Raw genomic sequence first — 15,699 nt, 5'->3', positions numbered from 1 at the left:
CTTAACACACCAAATCAACCAACTGTGGGGGAGCGGTTATCACAACGTGCTACGACACCAAGAGTTCAGAGTTCGAACCCCAACCTGGGCATGGGTGTTCCTTGTGTTTGTTCCTTCATTAATTTTATCGTATCATCTTAGCGATTAACCAAATGTGACAAAAAAGCGACGATAAGTAACAAAAATCAAATCAAATAATTGATTGATTGCTTGATTTGGTTTATTTTACTTTGAATTTTCGCCACTTTTGGCTAATTGCGAAGATGATATGATAAAATTGATGAAGGGACACACACAAAGAACATCTATGGCCAAAACGTTGAAAGAGTGTGCAAGGTGTTTCAGCGAAGTCCCTGCAAGTCCTTTGGTAGAGCAAGCAGAGAATTGGACATGCCAAAGAATACGGTGTGCAAGGTGTTGCGTAAGCAGCTATGTTTTTAACCGTACAAGGTGCTATTAGTTCAGGCCCTTACACCAGCAGACAAAGTGAAAAGGCATGACTTTTGTGAAGAGATGCAGTTGAAAATGGAGGAAGATGGTTTTGTAGAAAGACTCATCTACGATGAAGCCACTTTCCATGTAAGTGGCAAGGTGAGCAAACACAATGTCCATATCTCGGGAACCGAGCAACCACATACACAGATAGAGCACCAGCATGACTCTCCAAAAGTCAATGTTTTCAGTTTTCTGTGCGGTGTCCCGTGAGAAAGTGCACAACCCATTTTTCTTCCAACAAGAAACTGTGACCGGTAACTTATTTCTAGACATGTTGGAAATCTGGTTGCTACCCCAACTGAACGCCAATTATGATGATTACATTCAGCAAATTGATGGTGCTCCCCCCCCCCCCCCATTTTCACAGGAATGTACAAGAGCTTATCAATAGTTTTCTCATGCTGCAAAAGAAGAAGAAAAACTTCTCCCCTGGCAACCCTGTTTGCCAGGTTTAACACCATGCGATTTCTTTCTATGGGAGTTTGTTAAAGACAGAGTTTACATACCGCCATTACCTGTGTCCCTCCAGGAACTTTGTCATCGGATAACGCATGCACTGCAGACCATTACAGCGGACATGCTACACCGAGTATGGGAAGAATTTGATTACTATGTAGATGTGTGTCGTGTGACCAAGGGTGCACACATTGAAGGATTGTGTTTAATGCATAAGAGACTTGGACAGTTGCTGCTGCTTACGGTGTAAGTTTTGCCCATGTAAGGTAATAAATAGATTTATTATTAATTTTTGAAACTGCACCATTCATTTATAAACACACTGTACAGATAGATACATATACACACACACACTTATTATTACTTCTTACAATCAATAACAATTGTGGGTGCATGTACTGCCCGCTTCTCCAAAACGAACACACCAAAACAAGAAAAGAAAAAGTAAGAAATTCACCCTAATTTCAGTAATACAATATTTGGGATAAAGATATCATTTAAAATTAAATAATAATTTGAAGAATCGACACCACTACACGAAGTAGACACACCAATTTATTTTACTATACTGCATTTTTGATTACATGCTTATTTTGGAAACAAAAAAAATACTAAAATCATCTAGCCTGGGAGTCTCAATGAAATGAACAGTTTATGGATCACTACCAGTCATAAGTTTCATACTTTTATAGAGTACCCCAGAAAGCAAAAATGTAAGAAATTTAGGTACCGGTGTGATCTCGCACAAACACTTTTCCTCGTTTCTTTCGTCATTTTTAACATTTGTTATTACCGATTATGCATTGCAAAAGATTCTTTAACGTTAGATTTTGCTCTTCAAGAAAATAACTTCAATTATTCACATTAAGAGTAATTATTGTTCTTCCTTTTTTCGCTTGCGTACCACACAATATGGCAGGTGCAGCTTGAGCACAGGCTTCAGTAGCATGGCGAATCGTGTGGGGTATGCAGTGTTTCCAAACTTCGTAACCGAAAAATACTTACTGTAGCCCCACAAACCATTGACGGATAGCCCGAAAGCCACTGATGGATACACCCAAAAACCATTCACTGATAGCCCCAAAAACCATTGACGGATAGCCCCATGAAACATTTTCAGCAAGGTTGGGTTAGGTTTGGTTAGGTTAGGCCAGCATAGTTAAAGTTTTGTTCGTAACACAATGCAATACAGCTTTAAAAAAATAAAAAATTCACCTTCACTTCTTGCAAAACAACAGCATGGTTGGAAAACCTTACACAGGGTTACGTAATCAAACGTACGCGACATACCTTTCAAGAAATAACATTTTAAGCAAACCGGCAGCAATACCTCTGCAAACTTACATCATTACTACACAAGTTTTCTTCTTTGGTCTGGTAAGAAGGTTCCTCCAATTCAGTCTTCAAACTGTTTATGGCTTGTTGTACCCCAGCAGATCGCTCCATTCTTGGACTCTGATAAATATTGTCCATCTGAAGAAGAATGAAATCACAACTATAGTTTTCATACAAATGCATTCAATCATATTACATGACTTTTAAATTTCATGCAACCTAAGCATTACGCACTAATTCTATAATGAAATAAAATTTGAAAATTAGGTAATCCAGTTTTTGTTCACATCAATTAGATGTTTCAAAAACATTACCTTAACTATAACATACTATCCTAAAAATAATTTTGTTAAGGTTAACACAATTAGTGCAAAATCTTGAAGTAAGTAAAGTAGCCTACATTTATGTCAATATGTACCTCCAAATTGGTTTAGAGAAAATATTATGGCTCAAGATCCTTTTGTTTAATTGCAAGTTCATGCTACACATGCATTTTTACATTGCTCGATTTTTATTTATGCCTAGGAGTTTTAGTGATTACTTACTCGGTGTTTGTACTTTTGTATATCCATATAGAATTCATTTATTGTCAACAGCCATTTGTATAGTGACGTCCTGGTTATGGACAGCTGTTGTAATCTAGAGTCGTTTTCACGTTCAGAAGACACAATGGGCTCTTATGGGCAATGCTTTTCTTATGGGAAATACGAGCGCGCTGTTGTCAAATTTCTGGATTTACAAATTTAGCTTAAGTAAAATCGGTAGCTGCAGTTTTGCAGGAAATTTTGTAGAGAATACGATGGTGAACACAAAAAACTGGTAACTTGCTTACATAATTTTAGATAAATTAAAAATGCAAATTTTCTGTGAAAACACAATTTTTACATTGTTTTCATTCCTAACGTTGAAACATGCCGTAAAATTGAAGCTTTCATTATGAAAAAAATTGACACTGTTTTTTAATTGTCATAGGTGACGGTGGTACTCAGAATTTATCAATACTTTAAAGCATACTTGCATTAAAAAATATTCAAATAAAGTATGTGGAGATTTTTTATATTCGTGCAGTAGAAAATGTCGTCGCTGGCCATTTTTTGTTCTGTAATTCCAAGTAAAAACTTCCAGCGACAAAGTTGTGGAGAAAATAATGAAATTATTTTTTATAACCACTCAAAGGTTCCCAGAAATATTACTTCCATGCATTTGGAGTTTCTTTTTAACCCGAACCGCGCGCGAAGTAAGGAGACATTGTCTGGCCATCTTGAGCCGACTCACCGCAGCATTCCGGCTATCACCACAAAGTTTTCCAGTTGTTATTTTATTTCCATTCAATAAAAATATGAACTTCATGCAGTTTGTTATAATAGAATTGAAATTACTTAAATTTAATAATTGACAATTATTTCCAATGCTGCTGTTGTGAGCAACATTAGTGCTGTCGCAAATACACGTTGTTTTCGTTTACATTACTGTCGACAATAATGCTGAAATGAAGATCACCTTTCAGTTTCCAACGTACACATAAATTCATAGACACCATATTAACCTTTGAAAGGCTTTCCAACACGTGACAAAATATGGGGCTTCAAGATAGAAATATGACATGCCTTGCTTGAGTCATTTGCGTCTTATCAGTTCACGTGGGCCATAACTCATTTGTTTGTTTGGGTTGCAACTTGACACTAACCCATGTGCCAGGGTCCCCTTACTTGAGTGAGAGATCTGCTTTGGTCTGTTTAGACTTTTTCCCTCTCCCGAAAAAGTGTTTTCAGTTGTGTGAGCTCTCAGTGATTTTTACTTTTTTAAGTGATTTCTGAAGTGTCATATTCGTGCATTACACTCGCGTGTGTAGTGATCGCAATGGATCATAGTAAAAAGGGTAACTGTAACGTTCACAGTATAATATTAATATTAATAATTACATATAATTATCATTATATATACAAAATATGTAACACCTTCATTGTGAAGGAAGGTCATCATTTGCCGGCGACATGAGCTAGCGCTGTATTGGCAACACTGTGCGGTTTCTCCATAAGCGCCGTTGTCTCTTCTGAACGTGAAAACGACTCTAGGCTACATGTATGGGGTGCGAAGGGGTTTACTGTATTGTGAGATATTTTGTAGTTTCCAATTGCAAAAGAGCACATAAATATTTTTGTAGTTAGGTTAGGAGAGTCTCAAGCACAACACCCTTTGAGCCACATTCGAACAGCCAGCAGCAAGTAGTAGTCTCTAGATTGACTTGTTGGTGGGAAATGAGGACATTTGCATGCAGTATGTTTTACATATTTCTTTCGTTGATAAATAGGACTTTTCACAAATACAAGTGATTATAATTACTATCAGAAAGCTTGAAATTTACTTTCAAAGATCATTCTCACTATTCTGTGATACTTTCTCTTTCACCTATGAATGAAAAATGCCTTGTCGATGGGAAGTGCGCATGCTTGCGGAAGGTAGCGTTGCTTTTCTTTCGCTGATACTTTTACAAACTCCAAACAGTGCTAATTACATTCACCAAGGTTGAAATTTAGCGACATATTGTACAACTAGCTAAAAAATTACATGATGTGGAAGCCAAGAGGCAGATACTGGCCAATCCCAGTGGACACATATTACACAGTGGTTCAGACAAAATTTTAACCCTAGCTCACAGAGGGAAGGGGATGGGGGCTTGCAAGTTCACCATTTTTTTTTTTAGATTTTTCCTGTTTGAAAATAAATTACATTGTTCCCTAGGATGTTTCCAATATTTCTGTATTACTTTTGTTCATAATAACATAAAGGTAATGTAACGAGGAGACAAAATGTACTTGGTGGGGATATCAGGCACCATCCCTGAATGCAAGTTATTCGAGACACTCATGCCAGCGACACTGTGCAATTGATTGGTCTGACAGGCCCCTTCCAATGCCATCATCATCTTCAGGAGAGACCTGCTCAGAAGGTCTACAAACAAAAAAGCATTAATAAAAAATATTATGGATTTTGTGAGTTTTAGTGAATGATAAAATATATGTTGACACACTCCTGCAATAATTGGTTATTATTTTTTATTAATGATATTAATTTTTGTAATTATTATAATTAATAAATAAATGCACATATATAATCACCAAAGGAAGCAGTGATTCAATAATGAAATGGTTTCTTGAATTTTAGTGATAAAAAAAAAGATGTGGGCCTGTGAGTCTATACCCGGTATGTAAGTTGATTGTACAGTGCAGGTAAGCTAGGGTTAAAACTCAACCTGTAGTCCTGATGAGCCCATCTGACCAAGAAATGGACTTAAACAAGCTTTTACATGTTTGTATCTTAATTTAAATGTTGATGTCATAAAACATGAAACAAATGTTAATATCAAAATATTTGATGTTGCAAGACAATTAAAAATATTTACTGTTCACAACACATATGCAGAAGTATACATATTACGTGAATCTGTATATATACAGGGTGTTTCTAAAGGTCGTTTACAACGCTTGGGAGGTGATTCCTCACATGAAAACAAGCAAAAAGTCTAAGTTCCAGTTTTACGACTGAGGCTTCGTTTCCGAGATAGGAGCCTCGCAAAAAGTGACAAAGTGAACGTCACACCTAACTGGGACGAATACTATCACAGATAGAGAGGCAGTTCCAAGGGAATCATAAAGGAATCGTATGTGCTCAGTCCGGAAGTCACTATGAAAAGTTCCCTGCACGCATGCGCAATGGAGTCCTCAAAGGAATTGGGGATTTCCAGCAAGAACAATACATGGAAAGGGTATGTAACGCAGCAAGAAGGACCGTGACAATGAGAAATGCGTTCAAGACAACACATCCCGACCTCAAACATCAAAACATGAGCACCGAACACAAAATCCGAAAAGTTGAGCACGGTTGCATACCCCAGTTACACGCGAGGAATGAACGAATCATGTCATGTGGCATACGAGAGACACATTACTCCACCAGGAGGAGGGAAACAAAAACACAATATCAGATGATTGCGACAACGTGTATTTTTACACGCGACAACTACGTAATATCCCCCCCCACACACACAACAAACAACAAATGCTACAATATCTTACGCACAGACAGTCCGTGTCACTGTACACCAACTGAAGATGTCACTTTCACCACACAAAGGGGGTGGGGAGCAATACCAAGAATGTTCTCACTGAGATTTGCCGAGGGCAATAATCACAGACGGTTTTCAAAATGTCTGCCGTTTACTTCTACGCAGAGATGACAGCGACGAATCAAGGATTGTCGAGTACGAGCAAACAAGCCAGGTGTATCTGCTACCGTTACGGCGGTGACGTTGATGCGAGCAACGAGGTCATCAGCTGATGTGACAGGTGTGTTGTATACGAGGGTTTTCATTTCTCCCCAGAAGAAAAAACGAGAGGGTTGAGATCTGGCGACCTCGGTGGCCAAGGCACAGGCTCATCCCTACCAATGAACCTATTGCGAAACACGTCATGCAGGAAGTGTCGTACATTACAATCGAAATGAGCTGGTGCACCATCGTGTTGGTACCACATTTCTTGCCGCAGTGCCAAAGGTACGGTCTCCAACAGTTCAGGCAGAACCTCACTAAGAAATGCATGATACGTGCGACCATTCAGGCAAACAGGGAGAATGTATGGTCCAATTAAATGATCATGTACTATCTTGCACCACACATTCACTGAAAACCTGTGCTGGTGATGGGCCACAAAAAGTGCATGTGGGTTGTCAAATTCCCAGACACGACTCTTGCTACTATTGAAGACATCCATCCTGGTGAAAATGGCTTCATCTGTCCACAATACGTTTGCCCCGAAGTGAGGGTTTGTGCTGATGCTGATGCAACAACCATTGGCAAAACTCCATACGAGGGCGAAAGTCACGAGGTAACAGTTCTTGTACTTTCTGCAGTTTAAAAGGGTGCATTCCTTCCTCTGACAACACTCGCCACAAATTCACATGAGACGTGTTTCGTGCCCGAGCGAGCACTCGCGTACTGGTGCCAGGATGTTATGCGACTGCTGTTGACACATCTTCTGCAAACTGATGTGTGCGTACACTTCGGGGTCTTCCAACTTCTTGCCGCGGTGGTAACACTGACCCTGTTTCACGCAGTCGACTGTCCACTACCTGAAAGAAGGTGTGAGACGGTAAACGTCTATGTGGAAAGCGTTCTCCATAAAGACGCCTTGCCTCACGGCTATTACCACGTGCCTCCTCATACATGAGATGCATGTCTGCTAGCTGCTGGGTCGTATACGCAGCCATCTGTGTAATAGGGAGCTGGAACTGCAAAGTATTGTTTTTGTTTAACACTGGCACACTGCACAAATTGGCCGTATCACCCTACGAACACCACAGACCAATTGTTGCGATACTTGACTTGCCCACTCCACCACGTCAACTTCTTTCAATACAACATACTAGTACTCTTCAATGCGTATGACAACCTAGAGCGAACTGCTGATCATATCCAAGCACCTGCAACACGACTGGAACGACTGCCGGAGAGAACCAACCCTTCGAGCTCCTCTCGCGGGAACAGCAGTCATGAAGGTCAAACGTAGACTAGGAGAGCCAGACTTGCCTGTGCAGCGCTTCCAAAACTGGTCTCTTTTACGTCACATGATCGCGTGCGAACACTTTTGGTATTGCTCCCCACCCCCTTTGTGTGGTGAAAGTGACATCTTCAGTTGGTGTACAGTGACACGGACTGTCTGTGCATAAGATATTGTAGCATTTGTTGTTTGTTGTGTGTGTGTGGCCGGGGGGGGGGGGGGATATTACATAGTTGTCGCGTGTAAAAATACACGTTGTCGCAATCATCTGGTATTGTGTTTTTGTTTCCCTCCTCCTGGTGGAGTAATGTGTCTCTCGTATGCCACATGACATGATTCGTTCATTCCTCGCGTGTAACTGGGGTATGCAACCGTGCTCAACTTTTCGGATTTTGTGTTCGGTGCTCATGTTTTGATGTTTGAGGTCGGGATGTGTTGTCTTGAACGCATTTCTCATTGTCACGGTCCTTCTTGCTGCGTTACATACCCTTTCCATGTATTGTTCTTGCTGGAAATCCCCAATTCCTTTGAGGACTCCATTGCGCATGCGTGCAGGGAACTTTTCATAGTGACTTCCGGACTGAGCACATACGATTCCTTTATGATTCCCTTGGAACTGCCTCTCTATCTGTGATAGTATTCGTCCCAGTTAGGTGTGACGTTCACTTTGTCACTTTTTGCGAGGCTCCTATCTCGGAAACGAAGCCTCAGTCGTAAAACTGGAACTTAGACCTTTTTGTTTGTTTTCGTGTGAGGAATCACCTCCCAAGCGTTGTAAACGACCTTTAGAAACACCCTGTATATTGTTTAATGGAGCTTTGAGACTGAAGCGATACGATGGTCTTGAAACCAGCACTTAGAAGTAAATGTCACCTTTCGAACAGAAGCAACATAAGCTACAAGTGTCACATGTCACTTTGGTCTGTACCATTTTCTCAGGGCACTTTCAGATCAAAGCAACAAGTGACATGTGTCACTTGGCAGCAGACATTTCGAACCAAAGTGCAACAACAAGCTAAACATGTCATTGGCATTTTGCTCTGATTATACTGTTTTCTCTATAGCATGCATCGTGCCGCTTTGGTCTGTTGTTCTTGCATGTGCATGAATGTTTTACTTTATATTGAAGGAGACTGCGTTGCTTGTCATCTGAGACTTCAGTCTGAAAGCTCCTTCAGCGGTGTGTCTCATGTCGCCTAAGTCTTGTTTGCACATGCATGTTGGATGCTTGCCTTACAGACTGAAGGGGCCCAAGTAACTTGTCACTTCATTCAATGTAACACCCCCCCCTTACATGTGATGCTTCAGTCTGAGTGTTCTCTATACTTAACATTGTTTGCTACTTCATCAGAGATTAAGATTTAATTCTGCCTGTAACTCACAGAGAACAAATTGCAAGTACTGTTATTGGGAAAAGGCTGGCTTTTTTTAATAGAAGGTTCCTTTCATAATCATGAATGGGCCTCTGGAGTGGAATAAACCTAATGCAGTTGCCTTGTGATAAGGGGTCTGAGGTTCAATCTTCAGTGTAGCAGAGTGCTTCGGATCTGATTTCAAACTGTAGATCCAGTCCAGATTTCATAATAGATTTCTTTTGACATTTCCCGGCCAGTCTTATTTGCTTCTGCTTCAGTTTCAGTGTTTTCAACTGCCGGACCACAAAAGGTTTGTTGCACCCAGAGGTTGACGACTAATTTAAATCTAATTTTATATTTGACAGCAAATCTATACATAATTGAACTATGATTACACCACAGTTAAAAATTAATTGAGGGTGCATATTAATTTCCATATAAACTTTAAAGATCAGAAATGTATTTATGAGTGAAATTGTTGGGATCAGGGCATCGACTTGTAAGAAATAAATTTACTGGTCTGTGGTCTCACAAAGGTTGAGAACCACTGCAACAAGTAGCCAAAATACATCACCAGTTGCTCCGTGGCCAAGGTTAGTGCACAATTAACCAAATTATACATAGGCGCGTCACCTGATAATGTTCGCATGAGCACGTGAACACTCATGTATATATTTTAAATTACGTACATATTAAATGCACACACACATATATTTATTCGAAAAAATCCTTTTTTGATGTTCGAGTATACACACACAATTTACTCTATCTTTCATGTCTGATAACTTTTTTAGATAGTTGGTAACACTGACTCCCATGGTGTTCCACGGATTGCGATGAACACAATTGCTGTGCGTGTTGCATCAAACTGGCAGATAAGGGGCTGTTATCCACTATTCCCCGAAAATGTTCACTGCGCTGTGCGAACAGGGTGGTGTAAGCCCTGATGCAAACTGCAATACTTTTTTGCATGCGGCACCAGAGCGCAGCATATGCAAGGCATGTCTAGGGGGACTCGAGACAGTCTGCGCTACATAGTTGCATAATTTAGAATTCAATTTTAATTATTTCTCTTGATATTGTTATTAAGTGCATTGTGCGTCAGTGTTGTAGTGTTCAATTAGTTGACCCACAGTGAGAATTTTGTTTTCTGTGTAATATATAGAGCTCAATTATAGGCTTCGGTCGGTCATCCTTCAGGAGCGAGTTCGTGTGCAAATGTATCTATTGCAAACAAGACTTCTTACTGATTTGCCCAAATAAGTGGCTAAAGAACACACACTAAACATGCACTTTATTTAGCCACTTATTCGGGCAAATCAGTAAGTAGTCTTGTTTGCAATAGATACATTTAAGAAATATATATATATACTATCTAGAAGAGAATTGTTATTCTCTTTTCATCAGACAGTTCTTGTAATTGATCAATTCACTCAAATGCATGGATGGGCAAAGGACACATCCTGGGCATTTGTTACCATTTGCATATATAGAAGCAACTCGCTTTCAAAAGACTGTTTCTGGAACAATTTGTTTCGTGCAATGCATAAGACCAAGGATGGTAAATATGTTTGACTGATTGATTTGGTGTTTTAAGTCCACTTCATGCACAGTAAGACTAATAGGGACAGTGGAATCCGATTCACTATGTGCCGCCACCGGGTATCAAACCCTCATTTACAAGGCAACGACGGGTAAACATGTTAATGATGTCGATGAACAGATGCTACTATATGCTTTAAATCAGTGGTTCCCAAAGTGTGTGCTGCGGCATTCTGGGGCACCGTGATTGACTTACAGGGGCACTGCGAAATGTTCCAATATTTTCACTGAAATGTTAGTCAATGCTATGAATGTTTGAAATATGTGCTTATTTAGTACATTTTTACATATGAAATGTTTCTGAATTTGAAATAAGTGTTTAATTTTTAACTGAAGGCATGCAATCTTAGAAGTAACTGAGCGTTGCAAGTGTTAGAGGGGGGCTACATTCTGGGCGCCGCGGAAAAATCTTGAAACACTAAGGGCGCTGTGAAGAAAATAAGTTTGGGAACCCTTGCCTTAAATGGTCGAAAATCGATCTCTCTGAACCATGGCAAAATGATGCTAGCAAGAAAAATACGAAACACAAGGGAAACACGAGGGAAGAAGGAATATGAGCAATGTCACATTGACTGACACTTCAATCATAAGCATCGTAACCGAGTTATTGTGAGCGGGGGGACATTCTGTTTAATACCCAAATATCTTAATACACAAAATACATTTTTCTGGACTGGACTCGTCCTCCCCTCTGTACCACTAATGGTGCACGTGATTTCAATGCTGAATGAATGTCGTGTCATTGGTTAACATATGGTTGGTGTACTAGAAAGTAGATTGTGTTGTATATACCCGAGATTGCATGTTATACTAATTAGTTTGCACTAGTCATTACTAATGGTAAATTACGTAATTAAAAGGGTGTTAATTGAATAAAAAATCTTGTATTACTTCAAATATAGCATGATTTTGGGGGGAAATTGTTGAAAATAAGTTGAATTGTTATTCTTACTTCTTCATTTGAAGATGAAGTTACAAGGGATAGAAGTAAATCTCCACTGAGTATAAAAAAAGTATTGTGAACACCCATATGTGAACCGCACGCGACGCCACTGATTATACATGATGTACTGAAAGCCAGAATACACATATATTTTACTAAACACAAAATTTAATGTGAAGAGATTTGATACTAGATTTTCAAAAGGTAGAGATGTATTTTTTTTTTTTTTTTGCTTCATGTACGTACTTGTATAACAAATTCAAATGTTGAAAATCATATTATATTATCAGGTTCTATTAAAAACACATACAAAACTATTCTACTTCTGTGAATATGTTTATATTACGTAGATATATAAGCCTACCGAAATATGAAGATAACACTCGGAAAGAACAGACCATTAAAAAAAGCCAGCTTTTTTTAAAACACTGTTTCAGGGTGGCGACAGACCTGGAAAACCTGGAAAACCAGGAAAAGTCAGGGAATTTGAGGTGTCAAAAAAAGTCAGGGAAATGTCAGGGAATTTCGTCTTCATTGACTTTTTTTTATATTATTTATTTATTTAAAGATATCGTTATGGAACTGTGCACGGGAAAAGGAAATCTCGTTCGTAAGTTTCGGCCTCAACTTTTAGGCCCCTTTTATGCGCAACACAACCACGGCGCCAGAAACCAGTGATGGCAAGGGGGGGGGGGGAGAGTTAAATTTCTCTTGCCCGGCCTTCTCGGCGGGAATTTTAAATTCGAACTCTCTTTGGAGGAAAATTGTTATAACTCAGGCACTATGGGAGCAATCTACTTCCGATAACTTTTGTTTTGCAGCTAAAACATCAGCGCATGTAACCGTGTACAATTCAGAACACCGGACCGAGGAAGAGGGCTTGGGGGGGGGGGGGCACGTTCCCCGAATTTCAATGGAAAAAACATAAAAATCTGGAGTATGTCCCCCTCTTCTCCCGCTATTTTGGGGAGAAGGCGCGAACTTTAGTATTCTTTTCTAAGAATGGACATTTCTCAAGAGAATGAAACATGTTTCATGTTCTTGGGTGCCATACAAGTTGAATAATAAGCCAAAATGTGAAACTCTGTTTTTTACGAAAAATAGGTAATTTGCATATTGCTCAGAAAATTGTTATAACTCGGGCACTATGGGAGCAATCTACTTCGGATAAGTTTTGTTTTGCAGCTAAAACATCAGAGCATGAAACAGTGTACAATTCAGAACGCCGGGGAAGGGGGATTTGGGGGCGTGACCACTGAATTTCAATGAAAAAAACTTAAAAATCTGGAGTTTGTCCCCTCTTCTCCCTCTATTTGGGAAGAAGGCACGAACTTTAGTATTATTTTCAAAGAATGGACATTTCTCAAGAGAACGTAACATGTTTCATGTTCATGGGTGCCATACAAGTTGAATAATAAGCCAAAATGTGAAACTCTGTTTTTTACGAAAAATAGGTAATTTGCATATTGCTCAGAAAATTGTTATAACTCTGGCACTATGGGAGCAATCTACTTCGGATAAGTTTTGTTTTGCAGCTAAAACATCGGAGCATGCAACCGTGTACAACTCAGAACGCCGAACCGAGGAAGGGGGTTTGGGGGCGCGATCCCCGAATTTCAATGAAAAAACCATAAAAATCTGGAGTTTGACCCTTCTTCTCCCGCTATTTGTGAAGAAGGCGCGAACTTTAGTATTATTTTCAAAGAATGGACATTTCTCAAGAGAACGTAACATGTTTCATGTTCTTGGGTGCAATACAAGTTGAATAATAAGCCAAAAAGTGATTTTGTTTGTAATTTGCATTTTTGGAGGAAAATTGTTATAACTCTGGCACTATGGGAGCAAACTACTTCGGATAAGTTTTGTTGTGGAGCTAAAGTATCATAGCACGAAACCGTGTACAATTCAGAACGCCGGGGAAGGGGGATTTGGGGGCGTGACCACTGAATTTCAATGAAAAAAAACATAAAAATCTGGAGTTTGTCGCAAACGTTAGTATTCTCTTCAAAGAATGGACGTTTCCAAAGAGATTGAAACATGTTTCATGTTCCTGGGTGCCATAAAAGTTGAATAATGAGCCAAAATGTGAAACTCTGTTCGGAAATCTGGCATGGATATGTTGCGGAGGGGGGAGGGGAGGTTGGTCATCAATATGAATTTCCTAGGCTTGCTCCAGACCTGTGTCAGAGTTTCCACCCAAACATAAGAGTATGAAGGTCCAAAAAGCACATCCATTTCGTAATCAGCACCATGATACCATATGGTATCATCGGGCGAGTACGACCTTACTCTGATGATACCATATGGTATCATCGGGGGAGTAAAGGTTAAGCTTCTAAATATTACGTGGAAAATGCATTGAATTATCATTTTTTCTTGTCCGTATTGGAGTAGTAAGGGGACTTGTCAACAGATGGAGGGGATAAGAGCGGGTGGGGCCGTCCGATAGTTGTCTGACGTCGTAGTAAGGCATTTTGTTGGGCAAACTGAAGGTACATGGAAACAACTAGGTTCCATTGATACATACGATTTTTGTCGAATATCGCCACCCGACAGAGTATATCACTACAACATGCGACAGAAACATCATGGACTGCAACATCCAACAAAAATCGCATGCATAAACAAGAAGAGCTTTAGACTGCAAATATGCTGCTGAAATTTTATTACTCTTCTGGCTCACTTCATCTTATTTAATGTAGCAGTGCTTACGAAGGTTTTCTTTCATCATCCTGACGTATTACTGGTTTCGCACAAGTTAACATACGTTTGCAATGACATTGCACTATTCTTAGATATCAAGAAGAATCCAACCAAATGGGATATATATTGAATACTATCAGGAAAAAAATGAAACATAAATCTGCATTGGTGAACGTTATAAAAATTGGCTCCCAACCTCAAATTTACTGCAACACTAGTATTGCAATAAAATTAACAAAACTCTCTGTCCTGTCTGTTTAAACTCGTGAGAGATGGTCATTAATCTCTCACTGAGTAAGGTTAATGTCCAATATTATGAAATAAAATACTAATAATAAATACGTAAATATTTTAATATCATATTTTCTCGAATCATTCAATCATAAAAGCAAATCACTTTCTTCAAGAATTGACTTTTCTCTGCCAGCCCTGCTAAATTTTCACTTTCCATCTACTGATTTATACGAGGGGTGGCCAGAAAGTAATTTCCCATTAGTAGGGACATTCATTTTTCTCAAACGCGAAAACCGTGAAAAATGGTAATTGCTGCGAAGTTAGGAATGTTCAGTGATGTCTGGACACATTTTTCGCCCTTTCGAAATATCGAAATAATGGGAATTTGGCATAAAATGCGAATTGTTGGCGTTTTTAGCGATTTTTTAAAAGGAAATGTCCTAAAACAACGAAAAATTCCATGAAATCCATTCTTGTCTTTTCTAGGCCATGTTTGTGTACATAGAACATGCAAGTTTTCCAACATTTTACTCAAGAGTAAACTATAGTGTATACTGAAACATTTACCTGGGAAGGGGGGTGGGCAACCCACTTGATCTCCACCTAGGATACGTGCTACGTACATAGACTAATTCCGACAGCCACATTAAATCATGTATTTCCCACGATTTTTTCAACTTCTATCAAAACCATTTGCATCACAGAGCAAAGTGGCAGGGTTCTAACAGGAGATCGAGTGCGTATCTACCGTCACACAGGAGCCACATCTACAGTATTTGTCATGCGAGATATGTTTTGAATTACCAAGCTAAGTGTGCACCATCAGCATTTGTCGAGCAAGTAATAATGGAGCTCAGTCGTTAGGGCGTCTAACTACTATGCGAGAGACCCAGGGTCGATCCCTGCGGGGGAGAACCGGGATGTTTTCCACCTATTCAAACTGCTCCGGCGCCCACCCAGCATCATATGAAGCTGGTACCTTGAGGAAACTTTGAGGGATAAAGGTAGCCAGGAGCGTGGT

The 15,699-nt window shown here is 39.5% G+C and overlaps 1 protein-coding gene across 1 annotated transcript in view; it reads right to left on the bottom strand.

The window, feature by feature from the left end:
• The window catches only part of LOC145990381 (uncharacterized), a 141,560-nt gene that overhangs the window by 103,337 nt on the left and 22,524 nt on the right, over positions 1 to 15,699 (bottom strand). Inside the window, exon 3 of the mRNA XM_083126077.1 lies at positions 2,296 to 2,424. Coding sequence (XP_082982203.1) covers positions 2,296 to 2,424 — 129 coding nt within the window. The remainder of the gene's footprint in view (positions 1 to 2,295; positions 2,425 to 15,699) is intronic.

This window comes from Lepisma saccharinum, chromosome 7 (genome assembly GCF_977018435.1).
Source record: "Lepisma saccharinum chromosome 7, izLepSacc3.1, whole genome shotgun sequence".
Classification (NCBI taxonomy): domain Eukaryota; kingdom Metazoa; phylum Arthropoda; class Insecta; order Zygentoma; family Lepismatidae; genus Lepisma; species Lepisma saccharinum.
The sequence above is the reverse complement of the archived record's forward strand: the minus strand, read 5'-3'. Positions and strand labels throughout refer to the sequence as shown.